The sequence below is a fragment of the Pipistrellus hanaki genome (assembly GCF_964339955.1).
Source record: "Pipistrellus hanaki genome assembly, chromosome: 17".
NCBI classification, from domain to species: Eukaryota; Metazoa; Chordata; class Mammalia; order Chiroptera; family Vespertilionidae; genus Pipistrellus; species Pipistrellus hanaki.
The window spans coordinates 18,522,255-18,546,613 of NC_140519.1; the positions used below are offsets into that span (position 1 = coordinate 18,522,255).

The following is a 24,359-nucleotide window of genomic DNA, read 5'->3' on the forward strand; positions in this document are numbered from 1 at the left end:
CATGATTATGTGAATGACAAACGAGACATACTTCTTACCTCTGGTGTTCCACAAAATGTTGTTGTGGTATCAGAAATAGCAATTCCTTCTTTACAAAGCCCAAAATCTGTTAAGACAACATGTCCCTGAGAAATAGAGGGGCAATAAGATAAAACAATGCATGAACATAAACTGATAATTTCAAAAATCCATTTTATTTTGAAATAATGATAGACCCACAGGCAAACTGAAAAAATAATACACCGAGTTCCATTACCCCTTATCCAACTCCCCCCAATGCTGGCACCTCATATAACTGTAATACAATATCAAAACTGGGAAACTGGTATTGACATATTGTTAACCCGACAGCCAAACCTATTCAGTTTTCACTATTTTGTAATGCATGCATTTGTGTACGTGTAAGTATGTGTAGTTCCATGTAACAGATTCGTGTATCCACCACCACAATCAAGCATCCATCAATCCCAAAGAAACAAAAGAATCCCTGGTGCTATTCCTTTATGTTTGTACTCCACTATTTCCTCAATTCCTGTGCCCTTGTAACCACCAATCTTATCTTCATCTCTATAGTTTTGTCATTGCAAACATGTTATATAAAATAAAATCAAGCAGTGTTGAATCTTTGAGGCTGGCTTTTTTCCACTAACCACAACCACAATAAAAACGGAGTAATAGCAGATTTTTAAAAGACAGTACTTACTACAGAATCCAAAAGAATATTTTCCGGTTTCAAGTCTCTATCAAAGTAAAAGGAAAGAAAAGCAAATGTGAATATTAGCTGAAATAAAACAAGAAGAGATATTTTTTTATACAAGTAATATTTAAAAAAACACTTACCTGTACACTATTTTGATGGAGTGCAAGTAACCCAATGCGCTGGCGATTTCAGCAGCATAGAACCTCGCTCTGTGCTCGGGAAAGGACCGCTCTCTTTGTAAGTGAAAAAACAGCTGTAAAATTAAGATCATTCACAGAGTTAAACAAATATATTCTACAAATATAAAAATAGGGCTGGTTGGTGTTAACTTTGCACCAAAGCACTGAACTGTGTCTCTCCCTTGTCTGGGTCGCCAACTTGGCAATCACGGTCTCTCTTCAACCACACATCTTTCATTACCCTTGCTAACTTACTCATCTCCCATTTACCCTTCAGTCCTCAATGTGGCACTGTCCTCACCACTCCGGGCACCCACTCTGGAAAAAAACCACCAGTGCAGGCCAATGATCTTGACATTGCCATGTGCTTACAGTATCTTACTGGACCCATTTTGATGGTTCTTTCCTTTGGAAAAACATCAAACACTATTCAGAGATTGGGAACTAGTGGTTAGCAGACCAAATATAACCCACAGATATAATTTGCTTGAGCCAAATACTATTTTTAGAAAAAAAATCTACATTAAATAGTAACATATAAAAACTAGAAAAAAGTTTTGGTAAAAATTGGTTTCTTTTGGGGGGGAGGGGGAAGGCAGGGGGAAGCTCTGCATCATGGAGCCTAAATTCCAATGTGACAGCAAATGGCTAGAGCTAAGCAGGAGCTGCACTCTCAAGTTCGTTTCTTACACTTCCGAATTCTGAATTTACTTCTTACAACCTGTCTGTCCTTTACGCATTAGGTGAAGTTTGCTCTACTTACTCTACGTTTCTTGGCCTCTAAGATGACAATCCGAGAAATAATTATCTCTCCCTAGATCTTCTACCTCTTGGAGAGCTCTATTTCCTCTCCTTTTGGCTCCTGACACTGCAGGGATTAGCAAGGTTTCTCAGTCCTGGGTTTCTCCTGTTATTCTTTGTATGCATACCATCCAGGTAACCACATGCAATCGAATGACTAACCACCACCTCTATGCTGATGTCTTTCACGTGGACATCTCTAGTCCAGACCTATGCTTGGAGCTCGAACTGCAAAGACATGCTGCTCTGTTTTTTGAGTATTTCATAAGCCAATAAATTCAACTTGTCTTCTCTTACAGACTAACTGCTCCTGGGGTATCTCTTCTTTAATGACATCGCTTTCCACCCAGCCCTCTACGCCAGGGGAGGTAACAAGATATGGCAGAAAGAGTCAGATTTCACAGCTGATCAGATTTGGGCTCAAATTCTGATTCTTCCCGTTGGGTGTGCTTCTCTGATTTGCAAAGATTGTCAAAAAATTTTTTCTTAAGCTCTTTTGAAAGGTGAAGATCAGTGCCAGATCCTGACAGAATCGATCAATGGGGGCTGAACTGGGATTCGCCTGTACTGCTCCTTCACCCTTAGCCACTGCATCCGAACCAGAATAAATTCTTCTCTTTTAATTATTTCTGAACTACTTCCTCCTTTTTTTTTTAATCCCCTCCACTGTTTTTATTAGCTGTAGCATACAACACTGTAATATTATATTAAATAATATCCTGATTACATCTCTCCAATATAATGCTAATGAAAATTACCCCAGCCGTAACCAGTTTGGCTCAGTGGATAGAACATCAGCCTGTAGACTGAAAGGTCCCACGTTTGATTCCGGTCAAGGGCATGTACCTGGGTTGTGGGCACATCCCCAGTGGGGGTTGTGCAGGAGGCAGCTGATCGATGTTTCTCTCATAGATGTTTCTAACTCTCTCTCTCTGCCTTCCTCTCTGTAAAAAAAAAAAATCAATAAAATATATATTAAAAAAAAAAAAGAAATAAAATGACCCCAAATGAAAATCCAACCATCCACTAATAACAGCTAACACTGGCCACCCACTAAATCAAAGGCACTATGCTAAGGACTTGTATGCTTGTATTATTTAACCCAGCGTTTTTCAACCGCTGTTCCGCGGCACACTAGTGTTGCCTGGTGTGCCGTAGGTGCAGACAAGACAAGAATTTTATAATTTTTCACTATTTTGTTTACTTAATATTTCATAATAAAGTAATTATAAAATACTTTCTTTGTGTTTATTTGATTCCTATTCAAGAGAATTACTTTATATATAGTCAATATAGGCACAGAGTTAAATTTTTTAACATTTTCTAATGGTGGTGTGCCTCGTGATTTTTTTCATGAAACAAGTGTGCCTTTGCCCAAAAAAGGTTGAAAAACACTGATTTAACCCATCCAACTATTTTGAGGTAAGAAATTAATGAAAAAGTTGAGGCTCAGAAAGGCTCATTTATATGCCCAGCACCATAAAACTCATTTGTATATACTCCACCTCCAAATCAGATCTGAAGTAGTATACAATGATAAATATCACATGTTAAAGGTAAAATATCAGTTTGACTATTAGGGGGAAAGTATAGTAATAATTGGACACACATAATAAAATTATACTCCTTCTATCTCTATCTTTTCTCCTTGTCTTTTTTTTTTTTTTTTTTTTTAAATCCTCACCCAAGGCTGTTTTTTTCCATCGATCTTTAGGGAGAGTGGAAGAGAGAGGGGAGAGTCAGAGAGAAATACACATCAATTGGTTCCCTCCTGCACAAGCACCAACCAGGGCTTGAGCCTGCAACTGAGGTACGTGTCCTTGACTAGAATTGAGCTCAAGGACCCTTCAGTCCACAGGCCGATGCTCTATCCACTGAGCCAAACAAGCTAAGGCTCGCCATGTCTTTATTCCTCTTCTACCTACTGTCCCACTCAACTCCTCCTCCACCCACTCCAACATTCTGTTTCATTCTCTTCCCCCTCTGGCTTATCACAGATAAGGGTACCTTTCAGAAGACAAACACACCTCTAAATTTATGAGCAGTCATTGTGTAAAAGGAACTCAGAAGCAAAGTCTTAAAGCAGCATGAAGAAACCACAGACAAAGCAGGAAACCTGCAGTAGGATCTCATCTGCGATTAGAGGCCTCGCATGACATTTCAAAAACACATAACGGTACCTATGTCTATGCTAAATCCAGGGTCTGACACTGACTAGAACATTGTGACACTGACAAAGTGACTTAGCTCCTCTGAGCCTTAATTCCCTTATCTACACGCTGGGTGTAAGAGTGTTCATCTCAAAGAGTTGTGATAAGCTCTACCGGGTAACTCAGTTGGTGACAGCATTGTTCCCATAGGCCAAGGCTGTGGGTTCGATCCCTGGTTAGGGCACATACAAGGATCATCCAATGAATGCATCAATAAGTGAAACAAACAAAAAAAATCTGTGTTTCTTTCTCAAAAATCAATTTAAAAGGAGTTGTGATGATTAATTTAAATAATGCATGTAAAATAATTACCAAGTACCAGGCCCTCAATAAACTTTCATTATATGTTGGCATGCACACACACACACACACACACACACACTAAAATGACAACTTTTTAGGTGGGAACAATGTGGGGGCACCTTTATCTCTGAATCTGGGTGCCTGGGGCATTCTATAATTTTGCTCTACACTGAGAAGTTACAAGGCATTTTTGTCATGGATGCAGAGGGTTGAATAATAATTCTTTTCATGATCTTACCCTCAAATGATCTAGCTGTGTTTGATCACATGACAGTTTGTAGAAGAGAAATTGGTCTTTTCTCTTGTTCCTTTATTCTACAGTTATGTGTACTATAGTAAGGATAAAATATTCTCTCTCTCCTCTCTCTCTCTCTCTCTCTCTCTCTCTCTCTCTCTCTCTCTCTCTCTCTCTCTCTCTGTCTCTGCTTTGAGATGAGGGGATGGAAGATCCCTTTGTAAAGATATGAAAATACCTGCCAGTTAAAATAATTTTTAGAGATATTCACAGGTCAGAGATCAAAATCAATCAGAATGACATGAGAATTGAGAAGCAGAGAAATATGGGGTGGTCAGCTGCCTAGGTCCTGGAATCAGACGGCCTGAGTTCAATTCCTGGCTCCAGTACTTACTAACCATACAACCTGAGCAGGTTAGCCAGCTTCTCTGTGCTCAGATTCTTTGTTTTACATAATAAAACTCTTGTTGAAGATAAAATAATACATACAAAGAATCAGAGTGCTGGGCCTATAAGTATACTCAATGCACGTTAGCTATTACTGTAACTGCTATAATAACAGCAGCATTTCCCAAAATATATTTCAATAACCCTTTAACCCCAGAGTTTTGGGGAAAATTATTAACAGATTTGGTTCAAACAAACAAGGGGACTATGTGGTAAAAAAAAAAAAAGTATTTTTATAGAATCCTGGCTAGCCCTAGTCAGTTTGGCTCAGAGATTAGAGTGTGGGCCCGAAGACTTATTGGTCTCGTGTTCAATTCCGGTCAGGGCGTGTTCACGAGGCAACCAATTGATATCTCTCTCACATCGATATTTCTCCATCTCTCTTCCTCCCTTCTACTTTATCCAGAAATCAATGGAAAAATATCCTCGGGTGAGGATTAACAACAACAATAATAAAAAGACATCCTGACTTTGTTTAAGGCAAATTGCTCAAAGTCTTTAACATGCTGAAACACACTGGGAATCCCCAAAAAACATACTGTTAATCACCAATGGGATATAACAGTGGTCGGCAAACCATGGCTCGAGAGCCACATGTGGCTCTTTGGACCTTGAGTGTGGCTCTTCCACAAAATACCACGGCGAGTCTGTTTTGAAGAAGTGGCATTAGAAGAAGTTTAAGTTTAAAAAATTTGGCTCTCCATCGGCCTACAGACTGAAAGGTCCCAGGTTCAATTCAGGTCAAGGGCACATATCTCGGATGCAGGAACATCCCCGGTGGGGGTGTGTACAGGAGGCAGCTGATCGATGTTTCTAACTCTCTGTCCCTCTCTCTTCATCTCTGTAAAAACTCAATAAAATATATATTTTTAAAAAAATTTGGCTCTCAAAAGAAATTTCCATCGTACTGTTGTTATTTGGCTCTGTTGACTAATGAGTTTGCCGACCACTGGGATATAACATGAAACTGACTTCACCACAGAACCCTTTATTAGAGGCTCATCTCATCTGATTAATAGTTTGAACACTTTAGAACATGACAGGCTAATATTATTTGACTTGTGGAATCCAATGAACAAAATAAACTGACAAACAAAATAGAATCAAAGGCATGGATGGTTATATGGGACAGACTGATAGCTGTCAGCGGAGAGCCGGTTTGGGGAGCTGGATGGAAGAAGGTGAAGAGATTAAGCAAAGAAAAACAAAAACACACACATATAAAACACACAGACAAAGACAACAGTATAGTGACAGCCAGAGACAAAGGGGGCTGCGGGGAGGTGGAGGTGGGCAAAGCAGGGTAAGTGGAGATGGAAAGAGACTGTACTGGGCCATGGGCATGTAATGCAGTGTGCCCAGATGATGGTTTGCTAAGTTGTACACTTGAAACCTGTGTGACTTTGTGAACAATGTCACCTCAATATATCCAATAAAAAAAAAAAAAAGAAGAAGAAGAAAATGACAGGGTATAGTAGTATTTATATACAAGTATTAAAGCAATAATTATCTAAATTATAAGTCATGTTTTACTCTGTTTCAGTATATTATTCTTGCTATATAGTAGTGCCAAAACTATCCATGAAGACTGTAACTTCATGTTAAGTTTCTTTTATGACCCTCCCCACCTACACCATAAGCTGATTTATAAAGAGCTTTGCGCTTATGTCATGCTTATTAGCCACACCTTAAATACTGTTGCTACTCGACAAATAGCAGTTGATGCTGGACTAACCTTCCAAACATGTATAAGAAAAGAAAAACTTTGACTTTATTCTATTTTTTTCTAAACAGTGCCAATATTGTAAAACTAATAAATAAATAAAAAATAAAAATAAAAAAAAATTAAAAAAAAAAACCTCACCTCCCCTCCATTAACAAAATCCAGAACAAAATAAAGCTTTTCAGTTGTTTGGAAGGAATAATGTAATCCAACCAAAAATGGATGCTTCACATTTTTCAAGAGCACGTTGCGTTCAGCCATAATATGTTTTTGCTGTAAAAAAAACAAAAAGGTAAAGGATCAACTTGTATGATACACAATAAACAGTTTTGTTAACTGAAAAGAGGGGCTTAGGAGAAACAAAGCTCTTTCATGTCACCTCTCTTCTGTTGAGAACGATTTTTTTCTGTAACACTTTGACAGCATAGAATTTTCCATCCAGTTTCCGTTTTGCAAGAAGAACCTGTTTTAATTAAAGATAGTGCATACTATTAGAAATGTCAATACTAATTTACAGCAATAACTCGCTTGTAAATAAATCAATACTTAAATTGTATTAAAAAAAATCTACAAAAGACCTAGATAATATGAGGTTGTTTTGAAAAAATGCTAAATTTATTTCAATAAATCCACTTTTCCTTAAGCATTTTAATAAAAACAAAAAAAGGATGTTGATCATTTGAATAGCCAGGCACCATTTCTTTGTGTGCTAATGTTTGAGATTCTTACTAAATTTAAGTACCAGAATCTATATATCTATGCTGTTGGAGATCTTTATGCCTGTGTGTGTGTGTGTGTGTGTGTGTGTGTGCGCGCGCGTGTGCGTGTGCGTGTGCGTGTGCGTGTGCGCGCGCCAACTATGAGTTGAAGAGTGTCCTTAGAAAATACTGAGGCTATGCTGAAACCGGTTTGGCTCAGTGAATAGAGTGTCAGCCTGAGGACTGAAAGGTCCTGGGTTTGACTCTGGTCAAGGGCATGTACCTTGGTTGCGGGCACATCCCCAGTAGGGGGTGTGCAGGAGGCAGCTGATCGATGTTTCTCTCTCATCGATGTTTCTAACTCTCTATCCCTCTCTCTTCCTCTCTGTAAAAAATCAATAAAATATATATATTTTAAAAATACTGAGGCTATAAACTTCATGGCTACATAGGAAAAAAAGGAGAAGAAAAAGGTCTCTAGATGATCAAAATAACTTTTTGTTTTAACTTTTAGGTTTCTCTTAGAGGCTTCAAATTCAGAAGCGTGGAGAGGAAGAGGCACTGTGGAGAGCTGAGTTGGGGGGCATGCACTTTCAAGGATCTGAAGAAGCGGAAGAGGATTTGGCCTCAGAACACTCAAGATTTGTAAGTACTTTTAAGGAATTCAAGATGACCCACAAGTTGTGCAACTAGTCAGTGATACATTCCCAAGCTTTCTAAGATGATCTGGCACAACAGTGACATTTCCCGGCCTTCCTTCCCTTCTCCTACATCTGTGGTCGTCCTCATCCAACCTGTAACCCAGTCTAAGCATGAGAAACATCTGACACATCCCAACAGAGGGGCCTCTTCAATATACCTAACTAAAGCTCCTCAAGCCCATCAGTCCTCAAAACCAAGGAAAGTCTGAGGAACTGTCTACAGCTAAGAGGAACTTAAGGAGCACACAACTAAATGCAATGTGGTATGGCGGATGAGATCTGAGATAGAAAAAGGTCAATACTAAGGAAATCTAAATAAATGATGAACTTTAGTTAATCATAATGCATCAGCATTGGTTCATTAACAGGAACAAATGTGCCATACTAATGTAAGATGTTGATAAAAGGGCAACCTGTGGGTGTAGACTAGGGGGACGGATTGGGAGTTCTCCGAACTTTCTGTATTTTTCTCTTCATTCAGTTTTTCTGTAAATCTAAAACTGTTCTAAAAAATGAAGTCTATTGATTTGAAGAAAAAAAAATGATAGTTATTCAAAGATGTAGTCAAAACACCTTTAGGGTGAAAATGGCCCGTGCTCAGCTGGTGGCATTCTTCTCATGCCCCATTCTTTTGTTCTCGGCACTGACTCTGTTGAACGCTCTTTCCTTCTTACACTTTTCCTTTTCTCAGCACCTCACCCCTGCCTGACTTATCCATCTCTATTTTCATTGGTTCATCTTCAAGTACATTCAGAGATAGTAATTCAAATAATGTGGCAACTAGGAAGTACTGATTTCCTTCAAGTAGGTATTTCCCCCTCACCCCAATCACAAATGGTTAACAAATAAATATGTAAGCCTAGCCAGTTTTGCTCAGTGGAGAGAGCACCAGCCTGTTGGCTCAAGGATCCCAGGTTCGATTCTGGTCAAGGGCAAGTACCTCGGTTGCAAACAAGATCCAAACCCCACTAGTTGGGCCAAGCAAGGAAAGCAACCAATCAATATCTCTCTCTCACATCGATGTTTCTCTCTCTCTCTCCCTACTCCCTTACACTATGAAAATCAATAGAAAAATATCCTTAGGTTAGAACTAACAACAACAAAAAAAAAAAACACACACACAAATGTGCAAATGAAAAAATGAAACCAAGACCACTCGCTGGAAAAAAGATAAGAATAAATGTTAGATTGCCATTATTTATTTTAGCTTATCATGCATATTTTTCTGTTTTTCAAACACATTGTGAATTTGCATTTTTCTGCTTTTCCTTCTTTTTGTGTATTCTGTTTCTTTGTTTTACTGCTCTTTGTTGGTTTCTAACCATTTTGCAAAATTTTAATTTTTATTAAACAACATATAAGTAAAATAGCTCACAAATGATTATAATTCAGTAAATTATTACTAAATGAACACATTATGTAACCACTATCCAGGTCAAAAGGTAAAACATTTTGGGTAGCATGAATTCCCTGCTTTGGCCCCATTCCAGAAACTACTCATCCCTGTCTTTCTCAAAGGTAACCACTATCTCAACTCATAATAACACAGTAATTTGATATTATCATTTAAAAAAAATTTTAATTAAAATCATGTACTGTTGTCTCTGCCTAACTTCTTTCTCTCTAAATTATCTAATACCCATTCAAGTTGTGGCATGTCCTATAGTTTTTAAAATGTTTATTGCTATGTAGACTACTGCATTACGCAATTTAATCCACTCCTTTGTTGACAGACATTTAAATTGTTGATTAATAACGATGCTATAAATATTCTGGCACATGCCTTTCCTAGTGCATATGTGCATGCATTTCTTTTTTCTTTTTCTTTTTAATATATTTTATTTATTTTTTACAGAGAGGAAGGGAGAGAGATAGAGAGCTAGAAACGTCGATGAGAGAGAAACATCGACCAGCTGTCTCTTGCACACCCCCTACTGGGGATGTGCCCACAACCAACGTACAGCCCTTGACTGGAATCGAACCTGGGACCTTTCAGTCCGTAGACCGATGCTCTACCGCTGAGCCAAACCGGTTTCGGCTGTGCATGCATTTCTGTTGGATGTATAGCTAGGAGTAGAACCAATGTGTCATAGGTATTGCATACATTCAACTTCAATAAGTAACAAGTTTCAATCGGCATAAAAAAAACACAATGTAGAGCAGTAAATATCTAATTAAAGATGTGTAATTAGGTCCTTGAATGTACATGCAATCCAGCCCAATATAGAACACTATGAAACAGTCCTGAGAAAAAATAAAGATGAACTAAATTAACAGAAGGATATACCATGGTCACTGACTAGAAGACTCAGTAATGTAAAGATGACAATTCTTCCCCAATTGATCTACAGACTCAATGCAATCCCAATCAAAATCCAACAGAGACTTGTGGAAACTGGCTTGCTAATTTCTAACATTTATATAAATATGCAAAGAGCTAAGAGTAGCCTCATGAAGAAGAATAAGGAGGGAGGACTGGTTCTGTCAGAAATCAAGCTACATTTGTCAATACAATGTGGTATTGGTGCAAGGATAGACAGACTACTGAAACACAATACACAATCTAGAAACAAATATAAAATGTAAAATCTACAAGTAGATCCAAGCACATATGGACCCTGGAGATGTGATGAAGGCCACCCTGCAGATCCATGGGGAAAGTACAGTCTTTGCAATAAATTATGTGGGATACATTAGCTATCCACAGGGAATAAAATAAACTGTGACCCTACCCCTCCTATTGTATGCAAGAACCCACACCTGGTAGGCCCTAAACATGAAGTTTCCAAAAGGTAATGCTTTTTGGTATTAATCACTGAGTATCTAACATCTCAAGGAACTGTGAGCATTTTGAGAGCACATCTATTTCTATCTTTCTATTGCCCAGCATGTAGCAGGTGGTCAAAATATAAATTTGCTGAATTAATGAACACACATGGATTTAGTTGCATGGCCATACTTTCTGGTATCTAGGGAACTCAGAAAACAAGCCAGAGATACAGAGAGCTATGAATACAGCAAACTATAATTAAATACATACATATTTATTTTGACTGCAGATTGAAGCATAATGCAAAAAAAAAAGCATTTAAATGTATTTTATGATTCTGATAACACCATCTTGACCCTTCTGGCCTTCTGGCCTTAAGTGATTGTCTTCCCCTGGTGGCCACACTGTCAAGTTAAATGATTCCATTGACACTCACTTCTGAGAAGTAGGGTCTTCACAGAACCTTTCCCCCCCAACTATTATTTACACAGCTGCTCACTGTTGTCCTGCCTCAGCTTCAATAGCAGTTCTTCAGAGCAGCAAATACTGACCCACCCATCTAAGCAGGGACGCCTCCCCAATCCCCATCCCACCTCCCAGCGCCACTGCCTACAGTTTTCTTTGCTCTATTCTTCAATTCCTTCACAGCCCCATTACTACTTACAATTATCTATTTGACTGCATATTTTTAATTGACTATTCCCACCCAGTAGGCTGAAAGCATCACAAACGCAGTAACCATGTCAGTTTTGTTCAGTATTATCTAAACAGGGCCCAGAACAGTGCATGGCACAGAGTAGCCACTCAACAGAAACTTTTTGAACAAATGAACTTTATGTTATAATTTAAGTAGGTGCCGTCCATCCCTAATTATTCTGTCTGTACTTTGAAGGTACAGAAAGGATCTTAACTCCATATCCTACATATCAACAAGCTTTGGGGCCTGGCAAGTGTATAAGGCCTGCATTCCGTAAGTACTTATTCACTAAAGGAGAAAATAAACACACTCTTACCTTGCCAAAGCTGCCTTTTCCAATAACTTTTAAGAAGTCAAAGTCTGTTGGTTTAGCACTGAAATAAATGAACGACAAGAATGAGCCTCCTAGAAATCAGACAAATGTTAACTTTTAAACATTTCTCAGCACACTCTTTGACAAGTAAATTGTTGGGTACAAAACACTTCAGCATGATGACTTCACTTTCACACTAGTGGCAACTCATTTTTAATACAAATGAGGCAATACTAAGTAATAATACCTATTTTCTGATTTGATATTTTATAACATTATGCCTTGTTAAGTTCTGCTTACAAGAAACTTCAACAATAGCCCCATTAGAAGAAAATGGTACATCTAGCTTTGAACTCAAGGTAGCTTCTCCCATCCAAGTACTAACCAGGCCCGACCCTGCTTAGCTTCCGAGATCAGACGAGATCGGGCGCGTTCAGGGTGGTATGGCCGTAGACTCAAGGTAGTTTCTGTCTAACCCAATTTTATTAACTATAAACCTCACCAATATTGTTAATGAAGACAACAAATAACTGTATAAATTAGTAATACATTCCAAGGACTCTCCGGTTTGGTAATTCTTCCGAAAAGGAAGTTAATCGCTGAAAACACCTGGTAAAGTCACTAAGAAAAATTTCTGATGGAGGAAAAAAAAGTCATCACAGTGCTTTGCATACATATCACTTACTTAATGCATTACAGATAAAGACCTCTCTCTGCGTATTCTCAAAAGTGGTAATGTAGGAAAGCCAGGAGTAGAGAAGCCAGAGGGAATACTAATATTGTCCTAGTTCTACTATCCTGTCAGTAAAGAAAGCACTGGCTGAATGCAGGCAAAAGCACAGAGTAGCAGAAAGTTGAGCATAAGCAGCCAGCAGAGCTTTTTCCTTCAATATGGCCCGAACTGCCAAGTTGTACTAAGGAAAGGGGAATGACTCCAGTGAAGAGCCTAAATTTCCTTCAATTCATCATTGTGAAAGAGATAATAATATTCAAACATGAGAGTAACACCACGTCTAGGTTAAATAATAACAGGTGAAGGTTAGGGAAATAAATACTTAACTAAGCTTAGATGTTTTTTTTTCTTCTTCAAGAACGTGCTCTTTGGACTAGTTATTTTGTTCTTTAATGATATGCCGAGATACTGAAATAATTTTTTAAACAAATAGAATAGTGAAAAAAACATGCAAATCCCTCAGGTTAAACACACTAACTGAGGCCCCACCGTTAACTGCTAGTGATAAACCCTAATTGAAAGCAAATTTCCGTTTTTGTGCTGCCTGACCAGCTCAGTGGTATGATGGCAGTAAAACGCTCAAAACTAAACTTCCTCTTCTAGTTACCATCCCACTCCCGTGCTTCCTTTGGCAGCAAAACTCAAGTGAGTGGTTTCAACTCCTTGTCTATACCTGCTGTCCTCTCCTCCAGTTCTGTCTTGAACCCTTTCCTGTCGGGGTCTTTGTACCCGCCACACTGCTCGTAACAGTCGCCAGTGACTGATCGGAGCCAGTGGTCGGTTCTCAATCTTCATCTTACTTGCCCTGTTAGCACTATTAACTGAGTCAATGACTTTCTTCACCTGATCGTGTGACACTGCATTCCTTGTCTTCCTCCTTTCTCACCACGTCCTCCTTCTTTAGTGCCCCTTACTGGCTCCTCCCTGACCTCCCTATAATGCTGACGTGTCCCATGACCCAGTCCATGGACCATGTCTCTTATCTGTCTATACTCACTGTTTAAGAGGACCAAAAGGGTGAGGGAAGCGTAGCATCCTGGGATAAAAGACAGAATACTTTAGAATTAGTCCAATAAGGCTGTAAAAAAGATTTACAAGAAAGGATAGCAACAGTCCTTCTCTAACCCGGACAGACATGACAAAACTGTTCAGGGCACTCCTCACACTGAGCCAAGAAGTGGCCTCGGAATCCTTTGTATCCGGTGTTCTGGGCATTCCCTTCCAATGAATTGCTAAAGTTGACACTCAAGATAGAGTCTATAGTTTTCACTCCTGGGGTTCCTCTAAATGTTCCTCCCAGAGTCAGTTAAATACGGGAGCACCTGCATAAAGAATGTTGCGCAGCCTTTAATGAACTAACACGTGTCATGAGGACTCTGGAACAAGCTGGCCAACAACCAGGGTCTGCACCAATGACGCTGAGTACTAGGAGAATACCAATTAAGCCTGCAGGGATGCTTCTGTCAAACACTTCCCAAGTATCCCCAGGACTTATGGTCCCCTGGGAAATACAGTCTACTGATTTTACACACACACACACACACACACACACACACGCACAGAAAGAGAGAGTGAGAAAAAGACAGAGAGTGGGAAGTTAACAAAGGTGAAATAGAAGCAGATTAATAATTTGTGGGTTAAAAATGCCTTAAGAACTCTACTAAAGCAATGTAAAGCTAGAGTGATAAATTAGGCAAGCATAGGACAGTATTATAAGCACTGTAGCTAGGGTTCTATCTCTCAGCTTTCCAGTTAAACTGGTCAAATTCTATCTGAACATTCACATTATATATATAATCTCCTCCTAAAATTGAAAGGATTGTTTGAAACAAATCAAACCTACTGAGGATTTCCAGACGGTCCCAGGTTGATGTTCTGTGAGGTAGAGTGTAGCTGTTGGAATGGGAGGGGGGGGAGAAACACACATTAAAGTTCATAATGGAGCTTCAACGGTCAATGAATGTTTTCATAGCTGCACCAGATACGTGGTGTAGTGCCATGTGAAAGAAACCTAAAGCCCTAATCCTAAATAAACACACAGACTTACTTGGTACCATCCATAATCATTTTTATGATATATTTCAAGAGCAGCTACAAGGAAAAGGGTAAGGCAGAAATCAAGCTCCAAGTGGACAAAGAATGCAGTAAACTGGGGAAGCTCCGTGGAAGAGGTGGGCACTGAAACCACAATTTAAGAGGGATCGTTTTCACATTTAAAGACCTGGTTGGGGAGGAGGGTGGGGGAGATTATCTGGCGAATTTACACGCATGTATGCATGTCTCATGGACACAAACAAGAGTCTGGTGAAGGCCTGGGAGGGGTGCGTGCAGGGTGCAGGGGGTCAGTGGGGAAAAGAAAACAAAACAACAAAACAAAGGGGACATCGGTAATACTATCAACAATAAAGATTTTTAAAAAATTAACCTGATTACAAATAGCTTTTGGTTTTCAAATTTTCCAACAAAGATGGGTCCTTTTACTAGAGCCTTATGTAATTACCAGAGGCCCGATGCATGAAATTCGTACTAGAGTCGGCCTTCCTTCCTCCGCACCTGGGACCCGGGCTTCCCTCACAGCCCCGGCTTCGTCCAGAAGGTCACCCAGGAGGACATCCGGTCTAATTAGCATACTACGCTCTCATTATTATTATAGAAGATTTTTCATAATAAGCTCTAGGTATGAAACAAGCTTTTAAAAACTTCTTTACGTTAATCATAACCAATGAATTTTATCTGAGCTATTTCAATATTAGAGACAAATATTATATGCATTTCACTTAAATTCATCTGAAACTTAGGGGCAATCTCCAGAATATAAGCTATTTTTAAAAATAAAGGACAAAAGTTCTAACGTATAATAATATGTTTCTTATGAAACAACAACACTGGCACCAGTCTTTAGTTATAAATCAAATGCATTTCCTAACAATACCTTTATGTGGAAAATCTTTCTGTAATAAAAGGTCAATCCCCACAACACAAAAATATAAGGAACCATAATAGTCTAGTACAAGACAAAAGAAAATGGTCCATGAAATTCTCATGAAATGAGAATTACCTTATTGTGGCATCATTATAACACGGAGTAATCTCCCCTCCCCAATTTTATTGAGATATAATTGGCAAGCAGCACTGTATAAATTTAGTTTAAGGTTTAGAGCATAATAATCTGACTTAATACCTAGATTATGTTTATATATTATAGTGTTCCATAGAATGTGATAACATAATCCAAATTATATAGTAATTTCAATATACTTATTCTTTTAATGATATGCAGAGAATTGGATCATGTTTCCATTCAATAAATTTTTCTTGTATAGATGAGAGAAGTGAATTCAAATAAGCGTGAATTAAATAATAACATGAACAACTTGTTCCCTGAATTACATTAACATGTAGTATGATTTTATTATTTGGCAATAGTTTTTCCAGTAGAGCACATTTCTTTTTCTTTTTTTTTCCTTTTAAACATATTTTTATTGATTTTGTACAGAGAGAGGAATTGAAAGTGATAGAGTGTTAGAAACATCAATGAGAGAGAAACATCGATCAGCTGCCTCCTGCACACCTCCCACCGGGGATGTGCCCGCAACCAAGGTCTGTGCCCTTGACCGGAATCGAACCTGGGACCCTTCAGTCCGCAGGCCGACGCTCTATCCACTGAGCCAAACTGGTTTTGGCAAGTAAGAGCACATTTCCGAAATAATAATGAAAATTACTGGAGTATGTAATTAGGTAACTTTTAACTCTACCTACTATTTTTCTTTAACCAACACCATTTATCCCCTCCACCCTCTTCTACCTCCACCCACTCTCCTCCTCTCTGCAATGACCACACTGTTGTCCAAATAAATGAGTTCTCTCTTTCCAGCCCCCTTCCATCCCCCAGCTCCCCTTCCCAGCTATTTTTAAATATTACTTCAAATCACTAAACTGAAGGTGAGGAATAATTTATTAACAGAGTGAACACTATTCAAGAACAGATTTATTTACTTCTCTTGACCTCTATTTTTCTCTCTATAAATAAGGGGTAGGTCCATATGCCTTCTAAGATATTATCTGGCTACTAACTTCATAGAGTTATTGACTTAAAAGTCCTAACTTGTAACTATTAATAAGTAATTAGTACAAGTATAGCTTGTTCCCTTTTTAAAAGAGATTATTTTTACCAGTATTTTAAAACTGCAAGATATCCTAATCTAAGTTTCAGATTTTATGGATGAAAAAAGAAAAAAGAAAGAAAATTCAGATCTAAAGCTATTAGTGACAGAGTAGAAGCCTGGAGCCAGGAATCTTTCAGTTGGTTCTTTCTTTTATTCTTTTTTTTTATTTTTTATTCTTTTTTTTCTTTTTTTTCTTTTTTTAAGAGAGAGAGAAAGGAAGGGAGGAGAGAGAAACACTGATGTGAGAGCAAAACACTGATCAGCTGCCTCCTGCATGTCCCTACCAGGGACCCAGCCCAGAACCAGGCATGTGCCCTGGCAGGGAATCAAAACAGCAACCTTTCGGTGCACAGGACAACACCCAACCGAGGGCTCAGTTTGGTTCTTTCACGGCCAGCTGTCTCTTATAGCAAGGTAAGGCATTCTCTAATTGACCTAAATCTATATATTCTCAACATGCTTAGCAAGTAAAACATGGAAAACCATGGTTATATAGGTTCTTGTCCTTTAAAATATTTTTAAACAGTTTCATCTTTTTCACCTAATAACATATACTCATAATTGGAAAATATGGAAAGAACTAGGAAGAAGACTTCTTTAAAAAAAAAATCCATAACTTTACCAACAGATCATTTTGTAAAACTTTAACAGTGATTTCATAATATACTGCAGTCTTTGCATAACTTTTCAAAACTGGCTGTAATCACACTGTGTGAATATGCATATAAAATGTTATACCCTGATTTCATCTAACCGTATGTCAAAACTTAAAATACATCTCCAAAAATACTTTTTAAATGTATAGAGACATACTATTTGATTGATGAATGTTTAACGTGATTTTACTTTTTCATTACAAATCATAGGAAACTGAACATCTTTGTCTTTTCTCCATAGGAAGGACCGTTCATTTCCTTTGCCTCAGCTCCCAAAGGACATGAATAGTTACGTCTGACTCAGATTGCCAAATTGCTTTCCAAAAAAAACTGCATAAATTTATGACACCAGTAATGCCCAAGGGTGCCCATTGCACCTTACCTTCTCAGTCCTATAGCATTTTATTTACGTTACATTTAGTTAACGTGGTAGAGAGAAAAAAAAATCACCTCACTTAAAAATGTAGACTTCTATTGGTACCAAGGCTGAACATGTTTCCATACATTTATTTAGAAACAATATTTCTTCATGTTGCTTTTCTTTTGTTTTAATCTACTGGAATCTTAAATATCATTCTTTTGAAAAATCCATTTATATGAGCTTCTTATATAGACACTATTCCCTCTACCTCATTGGTTACAAATGCTTTTCCAGCTTTTCTTTGGACTAGTCGCAGAAGTATAAAAGTATTCTTCTGCGTTATCCTAGGAGCAACCATGTCATGATGGAAAAGTTAAACCTGTTCTCTTAACTGAGAATCCCCTTGGGGCCTCAGAAAACATTACTACTTTCCAGCAGTTGCAAAAAAGGAATACATCTATTATCAAAGGAAGGAAGGTTTTAGCTGCGGGACACTCATGTTCCACTCTTAATATTATCTTGTAAGTTACAAAAAGAGAACCATGACACAATTAAAAGACATTATAAAAACAAAAATGCCCTTCAACCCCAAACCTCTGATTTGCATGTATATATTTTAATAATCAATTTTGAATTATAAAGGTATCATATTTATAACACTTGTAATTATTTTTTTAATATATTTTATTGATTTTTTACAGAGAAGAAGAGAGAGGGATAGAGAGCTAGAAACATCGATGAGAGAGAAACATCGATCAGCCGCCTCTTGCACACCCCCCACTGGGGATGTGCCTGCAACCAAGGTACATGTCCCTGACCGGAACCAAACCTGGGACCCCTCAGTCCGCAGGCCGACGCTCCACCCACTGAGCCAAACCGGTTTCGGCTATAATAGTTGTAATTATTATTTGAATTGCTAACTAATAATCTGTCTAGTTAAATTATTATAATTTACCTTTCCCAGATAATTTTTAAAGTAAATGCAGAAAATAGCTTCATAATAAGGCATGAGCTTATTATATTTACCTTAATTTATTTAAAAAAAATAAAATATCCGCCCAGCCAGTGTGGCTCAATGACTGAGCACTGACGTATGAACCAGGAGGTCACAGTTTGATTCCTGGTCAGAGCACATGCCTTGGTTTCGGGCCCAATATCCAGGAGGGGGTATGCAGTAGGCAGCCAACCAAGATTCTCTTTCATCACTGATGTTTCTATATCTCTTTCCCTCTCCCTTCCTCTCTAATATCAATAAAAATATATTTAAAAATTAAATCAAAATAAATAAAAATTAAAATATCCTATTCAAGTATAGTGTTGAAGATGCAGGCACAATGACAAAAAAAAGATGTAAAATGAAGAGAGTGGAATACAAAACTGTATACACTATATAATTAGAATTAGATAACTTGAAAAATCACTATATGTTAAGAGAAGATTAGAAGGAAAAATCACTAAAGTGTTAAAAATTACTTGGGTTCTGATAATATGGGTAATGCTTCCCTTCTTACTATTTTCAAAACTATTTAATTAACATGTATTACTTTTTATTATAAAATGTGCTTTTATAAATTTTATAACAGTGATCAGTAAGAAGTATGCACATTTGTTTTTTATGTATTCTACAGAACAAAAAATTTACAATGGATAAAATGGCTTTAACTATATGTCCTAAAGTTGCCAATAATTTCATCTTTGGGGAATGGTATTTTTTCTGTTAAAAAATACATTTCCGCCAAGACTGCTTTGGCTCAGTGGATAGAGCAGAGGTCCCAGGTTCGATTCCGGTCAAGGGCATGTACCTGGGTTGCGGGCACATCCCCAGTGGGGGGTGTGCAGGAGGCAGCTGATCGATGTTTCTCTCTCATCGATGTTTCTGACTCTCTATCCCTCTCTCTTCCTCTCTGTAAAAAATCAATAAAATATATTTAAATAAAGTAAAAAAATATTTAAAAAATACATTTCCTTTTAACTACCTTCTCAGTACTTCTTTCATCCTCATCTTCAGATGGATCTGACTGGTGTTTCGGACTGTCCATTTGAAGGAATGCTCTGACATCTGGACTAAAACCAAAAATTAACTTTGTTATGACTTTGAAAGTATTTCTACAGTTTCTCCCTTTTAAAATGAAAATAAAAATAATCATAATACAATTTATAGTAATAAAGCCAAACAAAATCTATTAATATTCATTATTATAAAAGGAATAAGCAACTTATTAAAAAAAAAAAAACACAGAATCTAACATGGGCAAAGGCATAAATAGTCAGTTCATAGAAGACAAAACCCAACCGGTAAGAAAATTTATCAAGATGCCTAACTTCACTAATAGTACAAGAAATACAAATTAAAACAACAATGAGATAATGAGATGCCACTTTATGTCCATTAAATGGCAAAAATTAGAAAGATAATATCAAAAGTTGGTAGGCATATAGGGGAAGAGACATCCTCATGTATTACTGGCGAGAATGTAAAATGAGGCAAGTTTTCTGAAAAGCAATCTGGCAGAACTTGGTGAGACTGTGTATGCATTTCCCTGACCCAGAAATTCCAGTTCTAGGAACAAACCACAGAAAAAAATTATGCCCGGGTTCAATGAAAGGCCCGTAACTAGGATACTCATTGCAACACTCCTTAGAGCAGTGAATCAGAAGCAAAACAGCCATCTACCTCTAGAGAAATGAGTAGGAAAGCTTAGAAATTGCCTACAGCAGGCAGAAACAAGGAACTACAGCACAGTACCATTTATGTGTGTAGGTATATTAAATACTTAGGAACACAAAGTCAGTTAACAGGTATCCAAAGACATGTAACAAACAGATTCATGTGGGCATCAATAGAGGAATGAAGAATTGTGAGTGAAGATCAAAGATGGAGAGGAAAAAATGGACTAAAATAAAAGAGGGGCTTTGTGTGGACGAACAACAATCCCGAGCAATGATTCAATCTTTGTATCAGAGGCACCGTCTACCAAATTGTTCTTTTTTTCTTCTTCTTGAACTTCTTCTTTTTTTTTTTTTTTTTAACATGGAACGCTTCATGAATTTGTGTGTCGTCCTTGCGCAGGGGCCATGCTAATCTTCTCTGTATTGTTCCAATTTTAGTTATATGTGCTGCCGAAGCGAGCACATCTTTTTTTTCTTCTTGAGATATATCTGATTATTTGTATGTATTGTAAAATGATCACAAGTCTAATTAATATCCATCACTATACACAGTTACAATTTTTTTTTTCTTGTGGTGAGAATCTTTGAGATCTACACTCTTAGCAAGTTTAAATACAGTGGCGCAAAAGTAGGCTTACAGCTGTGAGTGTGCAGAACGGAGTCTATTCTTGTACAATTATTTATTAACTAGAGGCCCAGTGCACGAAATTCGTGCATGGGTAGGGTCCCTAGGCCTGGCCGGCAATCTCCAGCTCTGGTTCCTGTGCACGCAGGAGGCAACCAATCAATGTTTCTCTCTCTCATCAATGTCTCTTTCTCTTGATCTCTCTCTTCTACTCTTTCTAAAAATCAATGGAAAAATAATCTTGGGTGAGGATTAACAATACAAAAAACAAAATAAAACAAAACAAAACCCAAAAAACAAAACACCAGGGGGAAATGCTTGAGGAATATTTTATAAACACACACACACACGTGTGTAGCACAATGACATTCCACAAAACATATAAAATCTGCACCAGTAACTTAATTCAATAGTCTTAGGTTTGGTTTCAGTGCCTCTTCAGAACACAATGAAAATTACTTACTGGTTGTAAAGCTCTGGATGCCTAACTAAGTTCTGAATGAATTCATTTAGTCCTGCTCTTCTTTGTTTGATAAAATCTGTTAAGAGAGATATCCGCTATTAGGATTATTTATGTCAGACCATGTAATTATCAATACAGTTATGTAAGAACAGATAAGAGCCATTTCTTAATTTATGTTTCTTAATTTACAATTAAAAAAAAAAAAACAGCCAAAACTGGTTTGGCTCAGTGGATAGAGCGTCAGTCTGCGGACTGAAAGGTCCCAGGTTGGATTCCGGACAAGGGCATGTACTTTGGTTGTGGGCACATCCTCGGTAGGGGGCGTGCAGGAGGCAGCTGGTCGATGTTTCTCTCTCATCGATGTTTCTAGCTCTCTATCCATCTTCCTTCCTCTCTGTAAAAAATCAATAAAATATATTTTAAAAAAACACAAAAAACCAAATACTTAGAAATATATATTTTAAAATCCATAATAAAATTATTATAAAAATAAAGTAAAGCAGATAGCATATCTCCCAAAAGAAAATTCTCCAAAAAGAGAGACTATTTTAGGCTCTAAACAGATTCACTACAAAAACTGGGAGCATTCGTTTTGTCCAACTCCTCCTGTGCTACCAAGTAAGAAATAAAAATTAACACCATGACACTGGTGACTGAAAAAAAAAACACCCATGCTAATTAAAAACAAAACAAAACAAGAATTACAGGAAATCCTTGCAACTGGGGAATGATTAATCCGTTACTTGAGTTTCATCAAAACTTTGATGCTAAAAAACAACCTCACCCTTAAAAATACACCAGGACACTAACAAATAATTGTCCTAACAAATAACTGTCCAGTATCTTCAAAGTGTTTTGACTTTCATGCAACAGCAGTTTAGCAATAAAGGGTAAGCACAAAGGTTTCTTAGAATTTGAAAACTGTATTCAAGTATCTTGCCTCTGCTACTTATTAGCTAACTGACCTTGAACCTTTCTAAGATTTAAATCCTTACTTATAAAATGGGAACAAGAACAATAATATTGTTATCATATTATTGTTACAGGATTAAATGTGATTGCATATAATTTTACAGTAGAATGCCTGGTAGAAAAGAGCACAATCTTCAGCTATTACTATTTTTGTTGTTTTTGAATCAAAAAGCCATCATCCTAAACTCAAATTCTTAAGAAATACAAATGGTCCCTGACTTAAAAGGTTTGACTTAGGATTTTTCAACTTTACAGTGGTGTGAAAGAAGAAACCATACTTTGTATTTTGATCTTTCCCCAGGCTAGCAATATGCAGTATGATATTCTCTATGGCAACAAGATGATTTTGCCAACAACAGACTAATGTAAGTGTTCTGAACACATTTAAGGTCAAGGCTAGTCTAAGCTAGATGTATTCAACTAGGTATATTCAATGCATTTTCAACCTACGATAGTTTCAACAATGGGTTTATCAGAATGCAATGTAAGTCAAGGAGTACCAGTATATTCTAAAAATTGAAGAAATAGGAGACTTGAGAGAGTATCTTAAAATAGTGAATGTCTCCATAAAAACCTACAAACAACATTCAACTTAACAGTGAGGTGCTTTTTTTGTTTGTTTGTTTTTTTAAAATATATTTTATTGATTTTTTACAGAGAGGAAGAGAGAGGGATAGTGAGTTAGAAACATCAATGAGAGAGAATCATCGATCAGCTGCCTCTTGCACACCCCCTACTGGGGATGTGCCCGCAACTAAGGTACACGTCCTTGACCCGAATCGAACCTGGGACCTTTCGGTCTGCAGGCCGACGCTCTATCCATTGAGCCAAACCGGTTTTGGCGAGTTTTGGTTTAATAAAATGATTTCTACTCAACAAAGTTTTAATATAGTGTTTTTCACCCCAATTATGGGTTGCTTCTAGTCATGTAGGTTTTATTTCCATGTAAGGTTGGATATAAAAGAACAAATATAAATTAGATCTGGTCTCTTAGATACAGATGCACGTGGCAGCTTTTTCTTGTTCAACTACGGATTTCTTGAAGAATTTCAGGAAGGTATCTTGTAAAACTCTTCCAGGGGCATTCTTTATATCACCGGACATAAGGCATATGTGAGGTTTTCATTAAAAACTATACTTTCCCAGCCGGTGTGGCTCAGTGGTTGAGAGTCCTATCCACTAGGAGATCACAGTTCGATTCCTGGTCAGGTCACATGCCCAGATTGTGGGCTTGATCCCTAGTGAGGGGAGGGGGGCGTTGGTGCAGAAGCCAATCAATGATTCTCATCACTGATGTTCTCTCTCTCTCTCTCTCTCTCTCTCTCTCTCTCTCTCTCTCTCTCCTTCCTTCTCTCTCCTTCTCCCCCTCCCTCTCCCTCTCCCTCTCTCCCTTCCTCTCTGAAATCAATAAAAATATATTTAAAAACCTATACTTGAAAGACAATATGTTTTCAGAAACTGGATTTAGTAACATAGAGGGAGATCTGAAATGAATGACTATATTTGAGATATCTAAGTAAAATCTAGTGATTACATGGAAGCACCTCTGGATTGCTGTGTGGACTTTCCCTGACGGTACATTTGATCCTGAGAGACGGGCTGGGATAAGAGAAAGTGATTTGCTTTCTTCAAGGAGCTGTACCCCCTGCTGCACTAAGAGCTACTTGTCTCTCCACTTCATTGCTGACTTCAAACAGCTTTGAAAGCCCTACAGGAGATAAATAGAAGTCAGTAATGAAAAACGAAGGTCAGTAGTAGTCAGAATTTAGGGGCAATTCCAAGTTTTTAAAAAAGCTGCAGGCATTGTATAAGGAATAAAAGGAGAATGTTCTAGATCTAGAAGAAAGGAAGAAGGCTACTTCTATATATCTCCAGGCCTAGTAGACGGGAGAGCGATGATAACAATGGCCTAGGGAATCAGGCTTCAGATTAAGGG

At 37.7% G+C, this 24,359-nt stretch overlaps 1 protein-coding gene across 2 annotated transcripts in view; it reads right to left on the reverse strand.

Moving 5' to 3' along the window:
- The window catches only part of LOC311611863 (serine/threonine-protein kinase Sgk3), a 103,135-nt gene that overhangs the window by 12,438 nt on the left and 66,338 nt on the right, over positions 1 to 24,359 (reverse strand). For both annotated transcript variants that reach the window (XM_084864387.1, XM_084864388.1), the window contains exons 5-13: positions 21,452 to 21,527; positions 19,670 to 19,757; positions 14,354 to 14,403; positions 11,781 to 11,838; positions 6,978 to 7,061; positions 6,740 to 6,871; positions 841 to 953; positions 704 to 740; positions 39 to 125 (exon numbers count right to left, since the gene is read on the reverse strand). In XM_084864387.1, the coding sequence (XP_084720513.1) occupies positions 39 to 125; positions 704 to 740; positions 841 to 953; positions 6,740 to 6,871; positions 6,978 to 7,061; positions 11,781 to 11,838; positions 14,354 to 14,403; positions 19,670 to 19,757; positions 21,452 to 21,527 (725 nt within the window). The remainder of the gene's footprint in view (positions 1 to 38; positions 126 to 703; positions 741 to 840; positions 954 to 6,739; positions 6,872 to 6,977; positions 7,062 to 11,780; positions 11,839 to 14,353; positions 14,404 to 19,669; positions 19,758 to 21,451; positions 21,528 to 24,359) is intronic.